We start from the raw sequence: 25,551 nt of genomic DNA on the forward strand, positions 1-25,551 counted from the left end.
ACTTGACATATCACTGACGTCACAAAGCGTACCACTGTGATTTAACACTGGATTGAATGTGACACCGTGTGTGGTATGGGAAGACTGTTGTTGTTTGTTAGCTACTAGATGATGGTCAGTTTGTCCCTGGATCACTGAATAGCGTTTTTCCACATAAAGTTTCTACCATGCATATTGCTCTTTGTTGTATGACGCCACAATAATTATTAGGAATTATTAGTTATTAATAGCCTAAAATCAGAAAAGTCCGCTAATAATCGAGTTTAGACACGACCATCCGGTGACTCGATGAACCATTTGACGATCTGTAGAAAATCCTCTCTGGACCAGTCCATCCAGTGATCAACAGCATGAGCATCGATCTAACCAATTGGGGTACGATGACATGTGTCAACCAGGACACAGAGTGCGACCTGATCCTTTTTTACAGGCACGAGTTGTTTCATATCTGGAAATCCAAAGGGGCCAGGATTTGAACCTGAGAAACCTGGACCAAACACCTGGAACAAAGTCCTGAAACCTGCAGGGCTCGATTTAAGAGACGTTAGCCTATCTGCACCACGTGAAACCTAAGATAAAAACGTAAATGCACCACAAAGCCGCATCTGATCCCTGTTAACAAGAGCTGTCATAGTTGAGACTGTCTGTAAGCAGCAATGCTTCGGTGCCATAGTTATTCAAAGTTAGACAAAAACATGAGCTGACATATTTCTGCGTATAATGTAAGATTTATTGTTTACATATTTCTCATAAATCAGCATGCACCTGATGCAAGTTAAACTAGGTTTGCACCACTGCAAATAACAAAGCACTAAATCGAGCCCTTCAACCATGTCTTACAGCTTGAGTTTGTTAAATGTTCTTGCGTCTGTAAAATGTTCTCGTAGTGAGAGACGATTGATTGATGACTAGGTGGAAACGGTGGTTAGCATTACGACCGTGGGAACACGGTATTCAGGGATCAATTCTCATATCATCAACCACGAGCTGACCTTCTACAGGACAGGCAATGGGCAGGACTGGGAGACACAGTCTGTGCCGTTACATGTTTGTAACGGTCGTTCATCTTACTGCGTAAGTGCTGTGATCTTGAAATCTTGAATGGCGTAAAGCCAAGTAACGGAAGCATATGGATTAGTGGGACGACAATACTAAAGTCATGAATAGCGTTAAAGCCAGTTCCACACACATACGCATGTACGCGAGTGAACACACAAGCGCACACATACATACAACGCACATAAGTGCAATAACTTTGAAATCGTAAATGATCTTAAAGCCACTACAACACACACGCACGCACGCACGCACGCACGCACGCACGCACGCACACACACATACACTCACGTAGGCATGCACACATGTATAAGTGCAATCATCTTGAATCGTTAAACCCAGTAACACAGACGCACCAACTCGCGCACGCATCCATGCACGTATAATTGAATTAATCTTGAATTTTTAATGGGGAGTTAAACCGAATTATGTTTCAACTGTCAGCCTTCACATGCAAAGTATTAAGCAAAAAAAATAGAGACATATTTGGTACAAGACTTTTATTTTTATGGTTGTGTATACACAGAACTGGGAATGGTGTTCAATACATCATTAAAATTTATTTATTTCGGAAGACCATTTTTTCTACATGGACGGATCACATTGGTTATATGATTATATAGCTAAAATGATACCTATATACAGGCGGAGTTTCGGATATGTGGAGTCCAAGTAAACGGGGTTCGACTGCACACTACTTTCATAAAGGACCATTTAATCCAAATAGAAGCTACATGTATACAACTTTCATATTATGAACATATAAACACGAAAATGAAAAGACCATCCTTGTTGGGCCTAGTGAAGATTCAGTCTTGATATACGGGATTATATGAATGAACAAAATCTGTCGGTGGTATTCATAAACTATGACCTATGTACACTGATTCACTCACACGATACCCCAAACACGCCATTTCAGCAGGCGTGACCATAGAATTTCAGACACATATTGTCCATACAAACAATCATTTCCTAATGCTGTTCACCTTGTTCCGTAGGTTGTTTCAGAAATGGCGTTGGTGTTCTTTAGGGTGGGTAACTCTCAATGTCCTTGACTGTCTAAATATCTCCAAGAGTTATCTGCCGCTGTCGAAGGAGTCTTGGATTCGTTCTTGGTCTGAAGTCCTCATACTCGGAAGCACCTACACACAACAATGCGGCATAAATTATTTATCACCTCTTCAAAATGCGTCTTTGTTTCCTAAGATAGTTTGGCAAAAGTTTAATCATCATTTCATTTACAATGGTTTAAGTTTTTCACGTATGCCCACAAAGCTGATGCTTGATGTTTTATTGGTGTGAATCTCCAAAAAGATCTTTGATATGAGTCGTCTTGTTTGGAAAAGATGAATTTGTGAGTATGTTGTACATTACATTGAAACTAGGTTTCTTGTCTCAAAGAAAATAAAGTTGTTCGGTTGCAACAAATCTATTCTCTAGTCGAAAAAAACTCCAAAGAAACAAACAAAAGCCTAAACTGAATCATTTAATATAAAGGTGCATTGTCTGAGCATTGCTTGCCTCATATATTGAAGAGATTGAATTGCAAATGACAAACCCCATGGACGTCTGGACAGATGCCTAGATCCGGCCTGGAAGTTGTGTACCTATGTTCTCAGAAAAAAGATACATGTAACACTATTTCTCTGACATTATGTCCAAGTTATGGTATGCTTACATTGACAGAGTAACCGCTCTTTTTGGCGTAGACGATCTCGGCCACAAGACAAAGCCCAGCTAAGAATATCCCAAGGAAGAGGAAGATGAACCCAGATGCGAATCTCTTTAGGGTTACAGACTTGTCTTTCAGCAACCCGGATTTTTTACCGAATGAGTCAAAGAAAGGAACACCGTCATAAACGAGTTCCCTCCCTTTGTCGAGATTGCAGCCCCTTGACGACCATTTGTTCATGACATTGACGATGAAGTCTTCTTCCTTTAATTCTAAGATTTTCTGGTCGAGAATTCCGCACAGATTGGTTTTGTTACTACATGCAAACGCATAGCCGCGGTCGTTCAGCGACTCGCCGACGACAGTGAGGTCACATGGAGGCTTTCCTGCAGCATAGTCGGCCATGGGACCTTCCACGATGAAGGCAAAGTTCCCGTCCCTGACTTTCTGAACACCTTGGTCAATGCTTCTCACCAGAGTATTCTGGGCATTCATCTTCGCCCAAATCCGTCTCGCGAGTGGCATCCTCGTCGTTCGAAAGAACATTTCAGTGGACCCGTATTTAAAAGAGCCATAGGGGACTTTCTTCTGTCGGACAAGTTCTGAGAAGGAAGTGAAAGGAACCCTGGAGACATTAGGTTCTCTGGTCATGAAGAAGGCGGTGAGGTTCGCAGTGAAGGCAACAAGGGTGAGGAGAGAGAACAGCCACCAGAACGCCACTAGGATGCGTCCAGATATTGACCGTGGTGAGGCGGTGTAGTCTGAAATGTAAATAAATATTTACTAAATTTGCTCCACGAAATGACAATTACATTCGGACTTATTATCATTAGAGTGGTCATCTGCTGATATTACCACCACAAGTTAATAGTATTACGAATCACAAGATAACATTACCTAAACGCAATACCTAGGCAATAAGGACATTTTAATGAAGAGAACGTGTCCGTTAGTAATTACTGGTACGGCTGTTGGAACTGCGTGATACCAAATGGTAATGAATGAAAGCAAAAACGACAACAACAACTACTACCACTACTACTACTACTACTACTACTACTACTACTACTACTGATACTACTATCACTACTATTTCGGCAAAAGCTACTGCAGTTACACCTACTACTGCTAACTCTACTACAACTACCTCAATAAATTGTCTTCAGAGCAAACCGTGATTCTCACCATGCCTTTCACTTGTCTATACTTCGATTTATATATTTTTAAAGAATTACATCCTCGTCATCAAAAAATATTTAATCATAAAACTAACTTTGCCATCCAAGGACACTGAACGTGTACAGGAAGCTGTTAAAGATGGTTAATCCCTCGTTATCTCGTTTCTTCTCGCCAAGTGATGCGTCCTCTAGCGGACTGAATCGAGCAATGACATGAAGGAGAGCTGAAATAGCGGCAATGAGGAGAATGATCACGACCCACAGCCCGGGGGTGAAGACTGTCAGAAGGACAAACAATGGTTCGTTGGTCATCCAGTCAGTGGGCCGCTTGTACAGGATCCGCAGACCGGCGTCCACGTAAGGCTGCGTGAAGCGGACAACTTGAGCTCTCTGGTGCATGACGGTTAGGGCTGCGGCTGCAATGTGGGCCTCCTGGCGGCAAATAAAATCATATGTACAAAAGGAGATAACTGACCTTGTTTAATCGATGTATATTCACTGGAGTGACACAGATCAACCAAAACGAAGCTGATGTCGTGTTACGGTCTCGAACGACAACGATAGGATTCTTATAACCACGTGACTCTATGTTATTGAGCATCGATAATAAAGCATGAAGCCAAAATAGTGGATGATAGCATGAGAATATCATATACCTTTGTTACCACTCAGTCAACATTTGGGAGCGAGTGAGTAGGGCTTTATTCCTTTTAGCCATATTCCAGCAATATTACGGCTGAATGGACCTGACACACTGTACCCAGGACGGGAATGGAACCCGGGTCTTCGGCGGGACGAGTGACGCTTTAACCACAAGGCTACCCCACCGTTCCTCCACATGTGAGCATTTGCCTTGATAACAATATGTTTCTACAGCGTAAACATAGTTTCCGTTCTTCGAAAATGTTCTAAATACTCTCCTAAGTTTGGAAACGTAAAAGCTGAATTACCTCAATTTCAGCCCTGAAGTGTCTTGAACTTCCTATACAGTAGAAAGTCGTGGCTGTTTTGACATTAAATCACACACACACTCCTCAGCTTTACTTCTTAGTTCTATCCAAATATTATTTTAATAGTATTGCTTCTTTTGTGAATTCAAGGAATCACACTAAATAAAGTCGCTCTTGTTTTTATTGACCCTGTTGCAACCCCTTAGTCTCAAGTATTTCCATCGACTTATGAACTGATACATCATTCTGTCGATTGAAGATCGATGCGCCTGCTGTTGATCACTGGATTGTCTGAAACTCGTGTATTTACAGAGTCTAACTGGAATATTGATGAGTGCGACGTAAAACAAGAAACATTCAGTTTTGTTTCTGAACACATATACCTACATCTCTAACAATTTCTCCGATCATTCCATTCCATGTACCATTTACTCCCCTTCCTGGGCTGCCATAGGCGCCATCCCTCACGAGGTTGATGGTGTATGTGAAGTTGGCCCTCTTGGAGAGTTCTTCAAGAATGTCAATGATGATTCCTTCATAACCAGCCCCATTCGCTTTCACCGACACATATGGATCATTCTGAAAGAAGATCAAACGTATGACACAAGGCTGGGCCTCTGTATATGTCAATCAGAGGTTTCAAATGAGCGTTACACATGATGCATCACAGCAGCGGAAGAATATACACGTATTGGACCTGTCCTCAGCGAAGAAGACAAAAGTTAATTTTCATGCTTCCAGTTACGAATGTTCCGACCGTGTTATTTTCATGATCAACATATGAATGTTCATTTGGTCTGTCTACGCGTGAGCCATAATAAAATATAGCTATTGTAATCTTCAGCTCTACCACTGACATCTGACTTTCGTGGAATGTCTTGTCTTTCCAACGAATGGCTTAAACACTGTTGATCGCACTCAGTGCCGCTTGTTGAAGATTAATTTTCACGACAGTGTGTCTCTCTCTTTAACAGCTTTACCCTTTTCAACCTGGACCAGGTTTGGTAAAAAAAAATGGAATGGTCCGTTCAATTATTTTGTCTGGAAATGGAACCATCGGTGGAATAGCTAGCCAGAATCAGACCCATCCTTACCACAATCGTTGTTACTTGGTAGTTGGGCAACGTTTGTCCTGAAACCTGCAAAGAGAGAAAGCAAAACAAGTTTATTGTACACTTGAGATACCTTTGAGATACGATAAATATTAGCCTATAAAAAAAGGGAACAAAACCAATAGTGAGTGAATATGTGAAAGTGAGTAAATGAGTGAGTTTAGTTTTACGCCGCACTCAGTAATATCTATATGGTGGCGGTATGTAAACAATCTCCCTCCCTCCTCTCTCTCTCTCTCTCTCTCATTCTCTCTCTATATCTACACTTGAAAAACATAATAATCATAATCGGCCGATGATACTATTGCCTGAGTGCTGTTTAACGCTACACTCAGCAAACATTCACCTAATGATGGCGGTATTAACATAACCTAGTCTGGGCCAGAACATCCCGTGATTGATATCATTAGCATCCGTCTGCATAACTGGGATACGATGACATGTCCACCTGGTCCCGTGTGTTGCCTTTTACAATTAATATGCCACCCCAAAAGACCACATTCTATCCAGCATTGTCGCAGCTTATTTTACAATAATTAACCTACGAGGTAAGCAGCTTGACTGAGGATAGAGACTGCTATTTGAACAGAGCTGAGGGGTTGGGAGAACATGGCTGGAGGACATGCCGTTATCAACATCTTTACAAAAGGATTATTGTCTCAAAACGTTCAATCAGCTGAGGCAGTATTAACACTGTATAAATGAGTCAGCGAGCCAAATGATCCTGTTAGTTGCATCTTACGACAAGCATGGTCAGCTTTTGTGGCAAACATGGGTTACTGAAGACCTATTCTATCCCTGATCTTCACGGGCCAATGCTGTGTGAACCATGCTGATATCACTTCATTTCCCGTTGCAAAGCTGCACCTTGTCACATGGCCATCGGGCCTACTCTTGAAACGATCGGACACGAAGTAAAATATGCTTGCAGTAAACTTTTCAGTGTATAACTGACATCAGAAATTTGACACTGCATTATACCAAATATGACACGAGGACAATTGTCTACAAATACCATATAAACATTATTCTCAGAACAACGCTACAAATAAAGCAGAACAAATAACATCCGTGCAAATGTGGTTCGTCATATTGCAATGGCAATACACGTATCCAGACACACTTTATCCAGACACCTCTTATATCAACACCCTTTCGTAACAAAAACGCATTTTGGTCTGGTTGTGGTCAGGTGGTCAGCTGGCCAGCAGTTACAATCAATGCAGCATTCCGCACGTGCACACTGTGTCAGAGTACCGTTCTTGTTACTGTGACACATTTTAACACATTTAATGATTGTTTGTTAACCTTGCTGATTAAAGCTGCACTCGGAAGTATTCCATCTGTTTGGCGACGGCCTGAAGTAATCGAGCGGTCAACAGCATGAGCATCGATCTGTGCATTTGGGGTATGATGACACGTGTCAATCACGTCCGCCAGCCTGAACACTCGATACCGTATGTCACCTCTTGCGACAAGTATAGGTCTCTGAAGAGGACTTCTAACCCGCATTTTCACGGGTAACCCGAGAGAAGTGCATAGGACAACGTAGAACTATTTTAAGCCGTGACACTCTTAGATACTTCAGGGCTATGGTGGCCAGTGACACAAGGCATGAGGTAGCAAACTGACCACTTGAAGCGACCCGAAGTGATTTCTCTGAGGCAAGCGGTCAACTGACCATAAATATTTCCATCCTTGACGAACTGGACTAGCATTTTGTGGTGGGATGGTTTGTAAATGAAAAATACGCCGTTGTGGACAACAAGTTCTTGTTTGTTGCATAGAGCGCCGTTTAAGTGTAGAATCTCCCGCAGTTATCAAGTTGTCAAGCAATCTTAGTCTGATAATAGTGTGAGAATGTACACCGAAACTTTGCTCTATACGATAAAGAAGAAGTTGTTATCCATAACGACGTACGCTTCATTACTGACTCACCAAATTCTAGAATGCTGATAGTACAGTTATAGGAGTATCGCATAACGATACGGACATCACGTTGCTCAACAACGTAACATGACGTCTTTGGGACTTCCGTTAAGGCTCAGCTGTATTGTACGGTTTGCAGATGGGTAGCCCATGAACTACTATTTCCTAAATGCTTTCATGGTTATATCAACTGGCCTTATAAAGAAACTTGACACAATTTGAGAGATATAACTCGTATTTCTTTCAGATTGTCATGACTGGGTACGGCCATTTTGTTTGAAGCAAATGAATTCTGGGAAGGGTAATCTGACTGGCCAAAGGAAGGGGCGTATAAGGGACATAACTCGCGGACCACGAAATTCCACACTCATTGGACAGGGATAGAGAATGAAATTATGTATTCAGACACTTTCTACTTTAGAAAGATATCTGGAACTCATGTCCCACTATCTCGAGCTGGTGCAACAGGAGAAGGGATATCGACTTATATAGATTGGATTTGCGATGCGAAAATAGTATCCGTTTACCTCATCATTAAGCGACGGCCATGTTTGAAACAAGATAATGGGCGGCAGAGGGCGTTGCTGGTTGATATGACAACGGACGAAAAGCACCGCTAATGCATGGACTAATGGGCGTAACTGAGCGCATCTAACACTTGATAACAACACGAACATTGTAACATGACTCGAACATGATCAGAGTGTATTATCATGGCTAGATAAGTCCTGCATGGTCCGCAGTTGTAGATGTGGCATAGAGATTTTGTACTCCCCTTTCCAAACGCTGAGTTAGATTTGCAACTTATGATCTATCCAAAATGTTACACCCATGATTTTCTCTGCGTCGAAGAAGAAGATTGAACCACATTTTCAGTTAAACGGAAGTCGTCCATACGCCACCTAAATAAGTTAGTTACTTACGCGCATTTAAAGTTTATCAAGTACCGACACGATGTTCTATGTATTGTATACTTCACTGTTCATATAAGAAAAAAGTTCCTTTTTCGTAATGAAAGATGATCAAAGAAGTTTTTTGTCCTCGAGATCATAGAGAAAAGAGCATTAAAACAAACGTAATTACTTACTTACACTCTGGCATGTCTGTTCAGTTAGTGACTTGGGAGGGAAGGGGAATGTGTGTGTGTGTGGTGGTGGTTGGGGGGGGGGGGGGGTGTGCGTTGCTGGAGATGGATGTTTGAGTTTCTCGAAATAATTAAGTCTGGATTAGACAATCCAATAATCAACAGCATGGCGAAGTGTTATGGAGTATGGGATCTGGGTCGTTGTGGCGTTACGATTTCTTTGCGGAACGGGTCTAGTCTATCCTGACTGAATTGTATGAGCGCTACTGTCAAAAGCAGACATATTTGTTTCAGAAACACGTCTCAGCCCAGAATACATGCAGTTATGGTTTATTTACTTTGGCAAGGTTTGATCATTTCGGTTTAAAATACATCTGATGTAAGTACATAGTGACAAACCAGGTTATTGCTCTGAAGTGTAAGTAGTGTAGGTTTTATTACATACTTAGTAACATATTTGTCGTGTGTTGAGAAAGATTCACAGACAAAAATACATGTATTCCATCCTCAATATAGATCCTTCGGTTAACAATACAAACTATACGCACACATGAATAAAACATAATCTACAATAAAGTGCGGATCCTGGGTCTATATGTTGGAGGCTCTCTTAGCGATAAGATGGTCGCAACTTAATGTCAATGTATGGTACTTAAGACTATGTTGGCATTAAGAGCGCTCCGAATATCTCGGCCCTGGGTTTTAAATGGTAAGTACCTGAGAACATTTCTGCTCCATGGTAATTTAATAAATACGCTGACTTACCTCAAAGACTATCATCAATAATCCCAACACTGGAAAGCACAGAGAAACCATTTTGCACGGGACGATGCTTCTCTCGGGCTAACCGGCGAGTGAAGGTCAAGGAAAAAGAGGGCACGAGACCCGAGCATCAGATTACGCTTCGGGACATCAGATACCATGGTTGATGCAGGCGGTGGAGTCAGGTGACAGTCACGTGACCTGGGGATGAGGTACAAGGTGACGCCCCCCGGTCTCAAAGTCACTTTAACACAAGAAAGGCAATTTTAGTTTTCGATTGCAATTTGTTTCAAGGCACAAATATGATAGTTCAAATGACATACCTAAAAGGACGGGAGTCAGTCCAAAAAAGTGCAAGAATTGACTGAGGAAGCAATAACGTAATAACCTAAATGTAACATTTGTGACAAATGGAAGACATGCAGCAGTATATTCACGAAGTACGATTATGTGCTTAAAATCATAGGTACTTTGAAAGAAATTACAAAACCCGTGAAGGTCCGGGATAGAATATTGATCTTGAGTAACCCAAGCGTGTTGTAAGAGGCGACTAACGGGATCGGGTGGTCAGGCTTGCTGACTTGGTTGGCACATGTCATCGGTTCGCAGTTGCACACATCGATGCTCATGTTTTGCTGGTCACTGGATTGTCTGGTCCAAACTCGGTTACTTAAAGACCGCCATATAGCTGGAATATTGCTGAGTGCGGTTTTAAACAATTGTTATGTTGAAGAGCTACATCATATTTTTACGAAAAGCGTTAATGTCATTTGGGGGGATTTTCTTATAGAATTCGGATCTTTAAAACCCTTCATCAACAATTTGGCAGCTACTTGCGACGAGATTCTTTTGTGTGTGTTAGAATGCACAGCGCAATAAAGTGATGGCTGCTGGATTTTGCAAGAAATGCGAAAAGGTGATGTTTGATCTTTAAACACACACACACACACACACACACGAGCGCGCGATGGTATTGATATCATAGTCTGGTTGTGTTCTGAGGTGAGATCGAAGAATTTTCCTGAGATGAGGATGGCCAGCCGTCTCGAGTGACCTGCCACCATATGCGTTCGTCCTAGTCACAGAAATTGTAAGAAGGCACTGATTATTTGATCTGAGGGAGCGTGCAGTAACATAACAGTGCCCCAGACCACCGAGGTACTGAGGCCGTAGGAAACAAGGAGTAGAGTGTTATATTATATCTGGAACTGAGCATGACACCAATGACGTGAGTGAAGAACGGGAGTAATGTGGTCAGATTTCTTCGAAAATCACAGGACGCTCATTACAGTAGACGAGACGAGACGTTACTTATGCCTGCATAAGAGATGCTATAGTCTTGACGTCCAAGTATCGTCAAATCTTGCCGATGTTGCAAATGTTGTATGTACACGAGGGGATATCAAAACGTAGTTCATCACGGCGACAATGACATGAATGTAGCTGGGTTTTTTTATGTTTTATCTTTCTACATAATATCTATCAACCTCAAGCAAATTGGTTTGTTATGTACCAGCCTCACGATCCCGATTTCGTTTGATGTGCTAACCGCATTACTCTCATGGATATGGCTTTGCTAATGATCCCTTCAGAATGAAATGGAAGCTTTATAAACTTCGGACAACGAGAATATAGTTAGACTCACTACTTGTTTTATATTCACTGGCATTATTGCTGCTCTGTGGTTCCTTGGAGAGAGATGAATAAAATATGTTACGCACCTTAGACTTTGGTAGAATCTCAAACTGACCGATGCTGAATTTAGGAAAGATATACCAGTAGGACAGGAGACGGTTAAGGCTGAAAAGTGTAAGACCTGTTTTATCGTCATTCAGTCCGAGGTAGTCTGACGACATCCAGGTATTGATGCAGCTGACATGCTCTCGGTAGTGAAAAACGAAGACTCGGCTGATAAAGACACCAAGGTTTCAAAAGATAAGTAAGCCTGAGTGTCGACAGCGTATGCATGCAGTTCAAGTTTGAAGGATCTAACAGTATCACCCAGAGGGATGAGCAAATGGTGAAACGTGGATGTCGAAGAACCGATCCTTAGGGTACGCAAGATCTAGGGGCTGGAAATGTGACCATCAGTGATCACCTATTCATGATGCCTACCTGTGTTCCGTCGTTCAGAACAACTTAGCTAAGATCAACCTTAAACACTAAATTTAGTTTATCACCTTAAGAAAACGGTACGCCCGTTGCGCAAAACAAGCCTAAGGCAACCTTAACTCGAACTTCAACCTCAGGCGTAACCTTAGTTATCTCGGTCCAACCTTAGTTATCAACCTTAACTTAAGGTTAACCTTAGTTAAGGTTGTTTAACCTTAGTAAAGGTCTAAGGTTGTAATCTTAGAGGTAAGTTTGACCTTAAGAGATAAGGTTCTTTGAACAACGGAACACTGATATGGAGGCCTCAAACCACTGAAGAGCAGTGCCGCTGTTACGATGGTTTCTAGTGTTTACAGCAGAATATGAATGCACAAGGTGACTATATCCATGACGTCATCATGACAACAAAGACCAGACTTAGTGGAACCTCCAAGTAATGGCTTAATCGGATGGAGTTATATCACAATTTGGTATTCCAGCTGTTTTGTCTATAATTGTTCACGTAACATCCATTGGAGTAGGACTTGGCTTCAAGCAGACGTATTGAGAACAAAATCAGAGACCAGGCTATAGCTGGTTGTATTGATTCTTTGAAATCCACGTCTGATCACACAACTCCTATACTCAAATGTCTACACTGGCGTCCTATTACCAGCTTTTCAAACCTAGAAGTGTATACATTGGTGTATATTATCTGCGGATTTGATTTATTTTATTATTAACAGCTTTTGTCGATGCATCGATTTACAGTTGTCATCGTGCCTTGGTAGCAAACTGTAATTATCTTACCTCACACATGAATGTCGCCTTCTGATTGGTTATTATTTTCAGTGTACCCCCCTTACAGGCGATGTATTATTTTCAATGTACACCGCTGGGAATTCCGAACTCTTCTGGTGCTTCGCGGTTTACCATTGAATCACGCATGACGCACGGAAATTACCGATGTTTTGCGATTGAAAATCGATGGAAGGGAGATAACTCTAAATCTGTTTACCTTGTGTCGTCTGCAAAATGGCGATTCGTCTCGCATTCAACAGAAGTGCTTCAAATAGGTCGAAATTAAAACTCGGGTGTTCGGTAAGATAAATACGTTGTTCACTGGTCCCTCGGGGTCCATGGCGAGGGGAACATAAACAAACCTCGAGGGTACATGAGCACATGGACCCCTCGTGACCAGTGAACAACTTATAATATACCAGTGATATCGATAGTAGTCTCTTTCTTACAGTTTATTCGTCTTATGAGTCGGTTTCGGAAACAGAAGTGTATATTACTGCGTTGAACACAAATAGAGACTTTATATTACTGCGTTGAACACAAACAGAGACTTGAGATGTTTATTGTATGTATATTTCGTTGATTATCACACAGACTGGGTGTCAAAAAGTTGCGTTTCAATGAGGACATTGTGGATGATACTGTAGCAATATATGTACTGTCATTTACACGTCGCAAAAGATAAATACACAAATACCATTTTCTATTAGTATGTCCATACTACATGGAGGGAGTATGCAGTTTATACCTGGGCATTATCGTATAAATCCATGTGTTTAAGTTTAAGCAGTCGTTATGCACAAAACATATGAATGTTATTAAAAGCATAACAATCTGTCTGATGAGAAACCCTCCTACTTCATTGCTACATATTGATGTACTATATGTATGTATATGTATTGAAAGAGCACAAACAAACAAACAAAAAATGTATTTCTTTTTACTCTGGGCCATGAGGACATGCGAATAAACTCTCTCTCTCTCTCTCTCTCTCTCTCTCTCTCTCACACACACACACACACATACATACACATACACACACAAATATATATCAATATATATATCATTTATTAATATTTATCAATATGTGTAACGAGCTGGAAGACGTAATTAATTCAATTTCACATTTCCGGTTTGGAAATGCAGATGTGGGTGTAACAACGAAGAAGATAAATGGCACGTGCATTATTTGTAATTATTTACGTTTTGTTAAGCATCACTTAAACCCATCTGTGCAATGTGCGTTATCTGCGTTTTGCAGCTTAATATATACAGTCACTGCAGAATTTATGGGTAGAGCAAAATGGGCTTTGCTTGTAGGCTGGATATCGATATGGTTCATGAAGATCGACACTCGTTGGTTAAATATCGATCGATAATGAACATGATTTAGAAGTATCCCATGAATAGAAACCCAACTTTGTGTATTGTGTGAGTAAACTATACCCATCGAACCCGGGTTCGATTCCCCAAATGGGTACAATATGTGATGACTATTTAGTGCGTTCTCCGACATCATATCGGTGGGATATTTCTGAAAGCTATATGAAACTAAACTCACTACTCAATTAAAAACGGAATTCATTGTATTGTGATATTGCTGGATTAACGCGATAGCGGCGTAAAACCATACTCACTCATTCATTTGCCTATTTTCCCACCGTCCCACAACGTTGCTGCTTATCGAGACATCCTTACACCCCTCTCACGACAAAAATGGATCACACCAGTTTGCTGTAAATATGCTTCCATAATAGCTGGACAGTAGTCAACAGATCGAGTAAGTAAATTTCTTTATTTCATGGTAATGTGAATATGTTGTAGTTCCACGAAATACTCAGGTAGCAAGTGTTGTTTTTGTTTTTCTTTAAAATAGGGTTCAGTCAAATGAAAATTAATTCTTTAAAAAGTGGTTTGTCGTAAGAGGCAACTAAATCCATTGGGTAATATTTAACTCCAAAGTTCACTGTACACCAGAAATGGACTCCACATATTGTAACCTTGTTAGGAATCGAAGCCGGGTCACTACTCTACTCCACTGCCCCATCAGACCTGGGAATATCCGGGATAGAATAGGTCTTCAGCAACTATGCTTGTAGTAAAAGGCGACTGACAGGATCGGGTGGTCAGGCTCGATGACATGGTTGATACATGTCATCGATTCCCAGTTGCGCAGATTGATGCTCATGCTTTGACCACTGGATTGTCTGGTCCAGACTCGATTATTTACAGACCGCCGCCACATAACTAGAATATTGTTAATTGTGGCGTAAAACTACACTCACTCGCTCACTGCTGACCGAAGCTGCATGATTTATGTGATCGTACCTCATTGCTGCCGGTTTGGTAACTGATCGGAGGCTGCACGTAGCGATAATCATTATCCTAACTTGTAACGCGTTAATGTTGACGACCATATATAATTTGTCCTTATCCTTCTATATCCTTGCTAAACCATGAAAAAACGTGGTCTCTAGCAACCCTTGTTTGTCGTAATCGGTTGGTCAGGAACAATGACTTGGTGAATACATGTCATCGTATCCCAACTGCGCAGATCGATGCTCATGATGTTGATCATCAGATCAGCGAACCTGACCACCTTGTCTCGATAACCGCCTCTTACAAGCATGTCATGGTATCCCAGATGTGTGTATATGTTCATGCTGTTGATCACTGTCTTGTTTGGCCTAGACACGATTATTTACAAACTGCCATATAGCGGCCGTAAAAAGAAAAAAAAGACGAAACCAATCAAAACGATAAAGAACATTTAAGTCAGAAATAGAAAAAAAGAACTCTGGGTTTTTTTCACATTTATGTCAACAATTTACGTTAAAGTATGTTCTGTCCAACTACAGTCTCGGTGGTAAGGTCTGTAACTAAACGCCCAAAAGATCTTTGCTGGGGAGAGATTAATACCAAAACTAGCATATCGGTTTTTCCTTAGTCCAGAGCGACTTATTGGGATCAGATCATTGCTTTATGCAACTTTGTGTGCGATAAAATTGTATTACAAAGGACACTTTTCAAATACCCATTTCGAAATTAGACTTAGCTTCAATATAAACGGTTTCTGACGTACAAAATAACTGCAATACTGATAAACGTTACTTAAATGTTACGGAAGAACGACACCTAAAATGTTAATCAATAGAGAAGACATATTCAACCCACACGAAAAAGCATAATACATCTTTGAGATGACCCTTTGTACCTGTAATGAGCACATGCATTTCGTGTGAGGTGATTCGACGGTCGGTCGTCAAACCTGTTGGGGCGACCTAATTGTCATCTAGTGTGATCTATTGTTTTCAACAGCTAATCGTATTTTTTTTATGTGTGGTCCAATGTTATGAGTAAACATGCTTTTCTGCTCTTCATATCATATTACGCATCCCGATAAACGCCAAGTTAGGCCGATGTGGGTTATTATGACATATGCTATTTGTAATTGTGTAAATATTAAGAATATATAGTAACAGCGTAAAACAGTTCGGTTTTTTATTTCCGACAGTGATTTAACACTATATATTTAGGCACTATAGTAGGCCCCCAAAACAGATGTTGCCCCCATGTTCAAATCATCATTATTGGTTTGTATTACAAGGGGTAAGCGCAGTAGTTGGAACAGTGAAACAATTGCACGTGCGATACGTGATGAGCGTTAGCTTACACCAATCCTACTTGTTCTCGGTGTTTCATCCAATGTGCATACCCCCCTGTGATAAAAAATTAAAGAGATTTGAAATTGTAGTCTTTTGTTAATCAACCTTTATCCCAAGTTGATTAAAATTGTAAGGTTTATATGTTCAACTGGCAAGGTTCGCAACCTTAATTTCACTTTATTCGAAAAAATGTTTTGTTTAATTTCATATTTGAAGTTCAACGGTACCTTTTCACTGCAAAGAGAGTAGAGCTCTCATCGTCTACGACTTTACATTGATGGTATATAGTTTTACACATTTCTGTCACATTGATAGCTGTACAATTGTGGTGCTACAACAACAATACATTGAAAAACGAGTTTGACAATATGTCACGAGAACGACATGAGAACAATGAACCGTACTGACCGCTCCCTGCCATTCGACATTTCACATCGACCAGAATCTGTTTTTCTGTCTAAATGTCTGAGTTGACATTAACCTACTGAATGGCGGTGTTGTCACTGTCATTTTTAAAATTAAAATTCAACAATCCTTATGTTCAACTATCATAAATATGGAACATTGCTAAGCACGGCGTTAAACTAAACTGACTCACAGACAGTCATATTTCTGCAAATGTTGTTGAGTGAAAGGCACCAGCTTAACTGCATAGGCGAATGTGGTGATTTACTGTACGTGTCTAATGAAGAATCTTCGGCCCAGGGTTGATTATCTATAGACCACCTCTGGACTATTGCTTCGTACAGGTCTGTACACTATACAAAATGTAAATACATATGTTTTTTGTTTGTACAGAAACAATTTGAACTCATAGCACGACACGGGCCAGCTGCGTATGTATGTACCAAATAAGTAGTGTCTTGTTTGTTTATTTTATTTATTGTTTTTATGTTAATAATGTTTTATCTCATTCCGGCCAATATTATATGTGTGTTTACAACAAATGTATTTTGTTCAATTCATTTCTCATGTGTGGTTTCTGTCCCCAAATCTCGTTTTTGCCAACAGGTGGTGAATTGTTCATCTTATCGATACAAAAGTTCAATTATACATCGATAATGTTTTGTTCTGATGTTTTGGACGAGGAATATGTTTGGTGACAAGTGATAACACATGGATGCATTCATACACCGTCTGTGCCAAGTGGCAAGGATACATTATTAACACAATTCCAATTGGAAAAACAGCATTACCAGAATGGTCTCAATATCAATTAACCGCTGTCGGTACAATATCAGTATGTAGCTGTATGTAGTCGTTGTGAGCCACGATCACATCATTTCTGTGTTTGCCTTTCAGAAACATGTCGCTGTTTTGCATATGCTTCATTATTTTCACAAGTTTCACTCAAAACGTAAGTAGAAAAAAAAACTTTATGGAATGACCATGTGCATAACTGATACTTGTATATGTACAGGAGATAAATATGAATCTGGACGGAAAAATAACTTACGCCATTCTGATAACCTGCTTGGACTGAGAGACCGATCTAGGAATCGGTCGTCTTTCGTTTAGACTGAGAGAAGACTAACGGGATCCGTTCCTCAGGTTTACTCGGGTTTTTTTGTATATCATACTTGCGTAGTTTACTGACACTGTTAAACGCACGTGAACATCCGGCTTAGTACTGATCTTCAACAACCCATGCTTGTAACACGCGACTAACCGGATCGGGTGGTCTTGCTCACTGACTTGGTTGACACATGTCATCGTGTCTCAATTGCGCAGGTCAATATTCATGGTGTTAGTCACTTGATTGTCTGGTCCAGACTCAATTACCGACAGATCGCCACCAATATTTAATTTTGAGGGCGACGTTAAACAACAAACCGTCCCAATCCGGTGGAGTAATGTCAGGGTTTTTACTTTGAGCTCCGATCAGGACTGGACCGTCTTCTGGACCACTGATGCCGTAGGTTCAGCTGTTGCTAAACATAACTCCTGTACAGTGGAGCCATATCATAAGCAGAGTATGTAAGGATGGTTGCTAACTTTGTAGTTTAACTCATCTGTCGAAAACACGAGAGTGAACGAGTAATATTTTACATTCCCTCGTGAGATACGATCCAACAGGGCGATTTGAAACCATGACCGTTTGTTAAACACCTTTTATCCTAAGTTGAATAAAATTCTGAGATACAAACGTAAGGTAAAATCATGAGGAATCGCAATCTTAATTTCAATCTATTCGATTTGCGTTTTTGTTGGAAGTGAAGTACATCATAGGGTACGTTTACACTGTAAACAGACTACAATAGTCTTCACGCATATATGGATATATGGTGACTTATATCATGACGCTTTTCGCAGGGAGCCAGTGGTGAGCATCACGAGGTGGTCACTCTGCTGGTAAGTAAGTAAGAACGTGGGGGGTGGGGGGGTGGGGGTCTGTATGTATGTACGTATGTATGTATGTATGTATGTGTGTGTGTGTGTGTCCGTATGTACGTACGTATGTATGTGTGTATGTGTGTGCGTGCGTGCGTACGTGCGTGTGTATGTCTGTCTGTCTGAGTGTCGGTGTGTGTCTGTGTGTATGTGTATATGTATGCATCTGTATATGTAAGGTAATGTATTGTTTTTTTAACGTAATGATATGTGTGTGTGTGTGTGTGCGCGCGTGCGCGCGCGTGTGTGTGTACTTGTATGCTCGTACTATGGAACATCCCTTACTGTTTTGGAATTATACAAATACCTCCACAATCTCAATCAACAGAAAGGCCAAAAAAACCCAAAACATTAAATCATACCAAATGTATTAAGGTTTTTCACATATTGTTTAAAATGCATTCTACAATTGAATCGTCAGCGGCTGAAGTGATGGTGTAAATCCAGTTGGGGTCAATTGAGGAAGCAAGAATTACCGTATATCCCAATTTTCCTTTATATAGTGTCAATATACTTGTGAAATACCATAGATGTGTCAAGACTAACTTACTACACTTTCAAACACTTGGTAATAATCTTTGAAATGATTCACAATGAAGATCAGTATACCATTCTGTCGTCAAGTCAGTTTGGACACTTGTTTTCTTTTCTAGGAGCCGCCGTTTGTGATGGAGAAGTCCTCTCAGTCTCAGTTCGAACCCAAGAAGTATGAAGGGATGTTGGTCGATATCCTAGACGAACTTGCCCGCCGCCTTAACTTCACCTACAGCATACACGAGGTCTACGACGGCAGATTTGGATACGAGGTAGAACCAGGAAAATGGGACGGACTTGTGTCGGAGCTAATCAATAATGTAAGAAAGGCGAGAGATTGGCTGAAGTTAATGCCTGCACTACGATAGAATAACGCACGCACTAGCACGCAGCGCACACACGCACAGTGTGGACCTTCCTGCAAATAATTTGTACAGTCACGACGTGGGTGCAGAGCCTAGAACAAAATACTCATGTCACACATATCTTTATTACTCTTTATTTTATTTTTTTTTATAAATTAATTTCTATTGAAGTCTTATTGCTAAAATTTCAATTTTAAATCTTGCAACAATACTTTCACCTAAATTAGAACCAATTCAGGCCTGGTCTGATAGTGATTATGATAAATAAATGAATGTCATTTTTTTCAGCAATCTGACCTTGCCTTGTCGCATTTGACCATCAACTCTCAAAGAGCACAGGTTGTGAAGTTCACGCAGCCGTTCATGTTAGCTGGCCTTCGCATTCTGTACCGGCCGCCCGACCCGTCATCCAATCAGGAGCCTTGGTACATCCTGCTTTCACCATTCACTGCGGGATTGTGGGTTGTGATAGTTGTCATGTGGCTTGTGATTGGCTGTGTATCATACGCCATTGTTAAATTTAGCCCGCTTGAAGACAATTCAGAACAAAGAGTCAATGAAGTGGACTGCAACAGCGTGTTGTGTGGGAAGCTGCTATACGCCGTGTGCTGTATTCTCATCCAGCGGCGTGAGTATACCCGATGGCTATCGGGTGTTTCCGTGTGATTCCGGTATTCTCCCATTTAATTTGCGGAACTCTCGAACTGTGCCGAAAGTTGACATTACAAATATGTTTGGGCAGAATTTCATATGTATATTTAAGAAATACAGTTCGCTCTACTACTGTATTGCTTTTCAAAGATGCCGTATTTAATCATTTCTAAGCCTAATTGCGATTAATCTATGGCAGAAAACAAACGACGGTGTCTGTGACCTAAATTATGAATCCTCGCACGGGGCTAACTGACGCGCTGTTCTTTTGACGTGTCAGCCCCCAACGTTAAGACCAACGTTACTAGAAAGACACATGGTGAACAGTTTGGTCACGGTTTATGTTCGGGTTGAATATCTTCTCTAGATCATTTTAAGTACACCCGTGATTCCCTTAAACCATACAAGGCAATATGGCCGTCTCATTTCTACTACCTGTGAAAGTTTAGATCAGTACATTCAGCTGTAGCTGACTAGTCATGCGACATTCCACGATTGCATTGTGGGAATGTAAATTATGCAAACATGACCGAGTCCCTGTAAAATTTTGAGTCGAACTGTGAGACATTTTATCCTTCGGAAAATATAAACGTAATGTTTCCACCAGTGATGTTAGTAGCTAAGGTACATAGCGTTCACTACATGAACGCTATGCCGCACCTCCATAGGCCGCAATGGTGGAAATCCTTTGTCGCACTTTCGCGCACTCGTTACAACTATTGCGCACGAAAATGTTATGTGAGTGGCTTCTTTGAACTTATACCTACATGTGTGCCCTAGTTTCGGTATCAAAATATTCAAAAATAAATATTTTCACGCCATCAAACATCTCAGTCGATCGATCGCATGAGCGGCGCCATTTTATATCACGTGACGCGAAGGGATTCCCTCCCTAAAATAGTAACACACCTGGGTACCGTTTCACAAAACTCTCGTAAGCCTAAGATCTCGTAACTTTTCTCGTAGCATTTGTACCTGGCATACTGTAACATAGGAGGTGCAAATGCTACGAGGAAAGTTACGAGATCTTAGGCTTACGAGAGTTTTGTCAAACGGGGCCCTGTTCCAGACCTCGGTGCTTGTTTAGAACAAATTTTCATACATTTTTAGATAATTAAAAGGATTGTGTGGAGACTTTCTTTCCCAATCAAGACTGACTGACCACTGTTTTTTTGTTTTTTTTGGCGCTGAGAAACACACAAACTATAAGTGCCTACGCCACATTTCGATAATTCAGTCAGTAACTACCCGGTAATGTCATGTGCACCTTTCCACCTCTGCTCCCGCCAGCTGCAAGGACCGTTTCACAAAGCTATCACCGCGATAGTCAGTGTTACAATACTGGGTACGAATGCTACGAGAACAGTTATGAGATTTTTGGCTACAAGAGCTTTGTGAAACTGGACCCATAAACCGCAACTCATTGTTCATCTATCAGACTGTTCTTGTTCGTGGATAAACGCCCATTGCCGGCACCATTTATCAAGCCATAAACTGTGAACTGAACATACCCTAGATCCTGTTAGCCTAGACATCCTTTCCCAATGCCAGGCACTTGATACTGAGCAGAGCATTAACTGCCTCTAACATGGAACTGAATTTGTCCTGTATTTGTTTTGACCTTTTCCCCATGCAGATCATGTCAGTCCTCCCCGGTCTCCATCTGGGCGCTTCCTTGCCTCTGTCAGGTGGCTTTTCTGTATCCTCACTCTCATCAGCTTCACTGCCAGCCTCACCGCCATCTTCCTCACCCGTGACACCGACATCCACGACATCCCCTTCCGCTCCTTCGACGAGCTGTCCCGACAGACGAGGGTCCAGTATGGGGTGTACAAGCCAAGTCTCACCCTCGATTACTTCAAGTACGTCGACACTCTTGAAGATCCAGGTTAAAATGATCTTCAGTTACCCAAACTTGTCGTAAGAGGCGACTAACCGGATCGGGTGGTCAGACTCGCCGACCTGGTTGATTCATGTCATCGCATCTTAATTCCAGACATCGACGCTTAGTCACTGGATTGTCTGGTCCAGGTTATTGGCTGACTGCCAGCCTATAGCTGGAATACTGCTTCGTGCGACGTAAAACAACTGAAATATCAACCAGTATTTAGAACAGTGGCGTATAGTTCATACGTTCTTTGGACACACGGGCGGTGGGGTAGCCTAGTGGTTAAGGCGTTCGATCGCCAAACCCGGGTTCGATTCCCCACAATGTGTGAAGTCCATTTCTGGTTCAAACCGCCGTGATATTGCTCGAATGTTGTTAAAAGCGGTTTATCGCACGATGAAGTCTCAACCTGGCAATATCGTTGTGGTGAAAGCATTCAATCGTCACATTTGTAAGTGTCCCTACTCACCAAACCAATCACACGCTCACTGAATCATAATAATGTTTTTGTCATCAGGAACTCCCAGCAGCCGATGGTAAAGAGGATGTGGCAAGCCATGAACAACTTCCGACCAAGTGTCTTCATCACCAGCACCAAGCAGGGACTGGACAGACTCAGAGAAGGGGATGGCAAGTTTGCCTTCATCATGGAGGGACCCTTAGCCGAGTTCGAAGCCGAAAAGGAACCATGCGATCTAGTTGTTCTTGGCACCGAGTTGGACGAACAAGCGTATGGGTTTGCATGCAGGTAGACCTTGTTCCACACCCACTACCAACAGCTGAACCTTTCGCTCCTCTGTTAAACTGAAGGAGTGAAGTGAGTTTGGCTTGACGCGGGACTCAGCAATAGTCCAGCTATATGGAGACGCTGTGTAAGTAACCGAGTCTGGACAAGGCAATCCTGTGATCATCAGCATGAGCATCCATCAACGCAAATGGGATATGATGGCATGTGTCAACAAATTCAGTGGGGCTGATCATCCGATCCTGTTGGTCGCCTCTTACGACAAGTATGGGTAACTGAAGATCAGTTATCGATTACAGACCGTCGAACTATAGCTGGTATATTGCTGAGAGCCACGTAAAACTAAAGTCACTCAAACGAAAAACAAGGAAAAAAAACATATTTTAATTGATTCTGTCTGTGTCGCTTCAGGGGAGACTAATGTAGTCTTTTCATCAACACAGGTGGGAAGGAGACCTTTGCGACCGGATCGACCACAAGCTTCTCGAGATGAGGGAAGAGGAGTTTCTCTACAAGGTCAAGGTCAAATGGATGTACAGTGGGTGCAAAGAGAAACGAGAACAGGAAGTTTACTTGGGTGGTCTCTCCGTCCTTGACACGTTTGGTCTCCCGTTAGGCGGCGTTGCACGGAAGAGTGTCACACTCAGAACGTTTGCTGCTGGCTTTCTTGCTTTATTCGTTGGGCTTGCCGTCACAGTGCTCATCTTGGGAGCGGAAGTGACGTACGCGAGGTCACGTAATGTGACGGTAAGACGCATTAATTGACTTTCCGTAAGGTTTAAATGGTGACTTTGTTAAATTTAGGGTGGTGCAGCCTGTCATGCCCAAAGGAACGGGTCCGATCCCAATTTGGGTACACCGTTTGGAGCCTATTTCTGGTAATCCCGCAATGCTATTGCTAAAGTTGACTTTCCCACCAGTAATCCTGGCTATGGATCTGAATCTATCGAACAGAAATCGTTAATCTTTAACTGAATATCAATCGGTTGTGGCAAATATCTGTTTCAGGCCAAGTTCTCCATACACCAGCCAATGAGAAACGACAGCAAGGACAATGTAAACCGAGTCTCCACAAGCAAACTTGTGAATGACGATTCGCTTTCGTAATGGCGCTATAAGAAGATATTGTATATTCTGATTCATTTAGTGCCGTTGGTGCTGGAGATGCTCAACGATGTTTCCGTCATCCTTACGCGGGTGCAATATCTGGTTGACCTTTCCAAAAAGATCATATATGGTTTTATTATAGGAATACACATGTGCAGGGTTATACGTTCAGAGAAACCATATTGAGTGAGTGAGTTTACTTATACGCCGCACTCAGCAATATTCCAGCTACATGGCGACGGTCTGTATGTAATCGAGTCTGGACCAGACAATCCAGCAATAGAAAACATAAGCATCAATCTACGCATTATTGTGATACGATGACATGTGTCAGCCAAGACAACGAGACTGACCACCTGATCCTATTGGTCGCCTCTTAGTCGACACAAACATTGGATTACTGAAGGTCAATTCTAACCAGGATCTAACCAGGTGACACCCTATGTATTGATTGAAACAACAGCGTTATTCTAGAACTCAGCAAGGCTAGTTATTTACATACATCATAGAGATCGATAATTGTTGAGTATATATTAATTGATTATCTACGGAAAGCGGAGAGGCACCTTGAACAAATTGTCAAAACAAATGAATACATTTCACATCACTTTTGAGTGGATATCATGAATTATAAAAAAACCCAACTTTCTGAACATTATCTAGAAGCAGATCATGATTAAAGACCTAAATCTGTACACTGGGAGAGACAATTATAACTTTTAATCGCTAACACAAGTTTCATTTCGCTAATCTTAAATGATCTTTCCTATCGACGATATTTTCGATTATCGATCGTTTTAGGTAGCCATGACTACTGAGATCACAGTGTTATGTGAAATGCAGACTCATTGTATCGTATCATCGTAGTCAATGATATGAAACTGAATTAAAGCATCAAACAAACAGAAGAAACACTATTGACGATGTTTTTATTGTTTTTTCTGGGGTTAACCATATGAACGATTTGACAAAACTACTGATCCTTTGAGTAAGTGAGTGAATTTAGCTTTACATCACACTCAATAATATTTCCTCATATACCACAGCGGTCTACATATTCTAATCAAAAACAAAACAGTGATCAACAGCAAGAGCATTGTTCTAGGCAACTAGGATACGATACTACGTGTCAGACAAGTCAGCGAAACTGACCACCCGATCCTGATACGACTATTTCAGAGGTTTGTGTATCTCATTACTGTATATCAAAACGAATATACCCGAAAAGTTCCTACTGCAGAAATTCGTCCTCTTTTTCACTTCTCAATATCCATTAATGAACTGCAAATATAGAGTATCCGTTTGTTTGTATGAAGACAGAAATCACTGCATCATGGTGGCAAAGAAAGAGATTGAAGAAACTCAATAGGGCTTCCTGTTTGTGATATCTAGATATCTGCATGTCGATTTAAATGACGTACGTCTACGAGACTAGAAGACCCCTAATTTCCTTCTATTTAACCATTCCTTTATGTAAAAAGTATTCTTAGGCATCTACATTTTAAGACGTGTTGAAATAGAGCATGGTCCTACAAATATTCACAAGGCCGTTACGCAACATTCACTC

The 25,551-nt window shown here is 41.3% G+C and overlaps 2 protein-coding genes across 3 annotated transcripts; one reads left to right on the top strand and one right to left on the bottom strand.

Annotated features, from left to right (window-relative positions):
* Positions 1-1,541: 1,541 nt before the first annotated feature.
* LOC137282289 (probable glutamate receptor) lies at positions 1,542-9,883 on the bottom strand. The gene is made up of 6 exons (XM_067814024.1): positions 9,750-9,883; positions 5,954-5,998; positions 5,247-5,438; positions 4,005-4,341; positions 2,738-3,492; positions 1,542-2,201 (listed from the first exon to the last, which is right to left on the bottom strand). Exons 1-6 carry the CDS (start codon positions 9,798-9,800, stop codon positions 2,136-2,138), a joined length of 1,446 nt encoding a protein of 481 aa, XP_067670125.1. The 5' UTR covers positions 9,801-9,883; the 3' UTR covers positions 1,542-2,135.
* A 4,475-nt stretch (positions 9,884-14,358) lies between these two features.
* LOC137282290 (glutamate receptor-like) lies at positions 14,359-24,896 on the top strand. 2 transcript variants are annotated; one of them, XM_067814026.1, is made up of 10 exons: positions 14,359-14,418; positions 17,102-17,143; positions 17,606-17,660; positions 18,617-18,655; positions 19,348-19,548; positions 19,882-20,221; positions 21,881-22,106; positions 22,650-22,880; positions 23,321-23,624; positions 23,886-24,896. In XM_067814026.1, the coding sequence occupies exons 3-10, from the start codon at positions 17,610-17,612 to the stop codon at positions 23,982-23,984; spliced, it is 1,491 nt and encodes a 496-aa protein (XP_067670127.1). In that variant the 5' UTR covers positions 14,359-14,418; positions 17,102-17,143; positions 17,606-17,609; the 3' UTR covers positions 23,985-24,896. The 2 variants fall into 2 exon arrangements, with proteins under 2 accessions (XP_067670127.1, XP_067670126.1); XM_067814025.1 differs by lacking the exons at positions 14,359-14,418; positions 17,102-17,143 and adding an exon at positions 16,847-17,052.
* Positions 24,897-25,551: the final 655 nt, after the last annotated feature.

The sequence above is a fragment of the Haliotis asinina genome, chromosome 4 (genome assembly GCF_037392515.1).
Source record: "Haliotis asinina isolate JCU_RB_2024 chromosome 4, JCU_Hal_asi_v2, whole genome shotgun sequence".
In the NCBI taxonomy this organism is placed as follows: Eukaryota; Metazoa; Mollusca; class Gastropoda; order Lepetellida; family Haliotidae; genus Haliotis; species Haliotis asinina.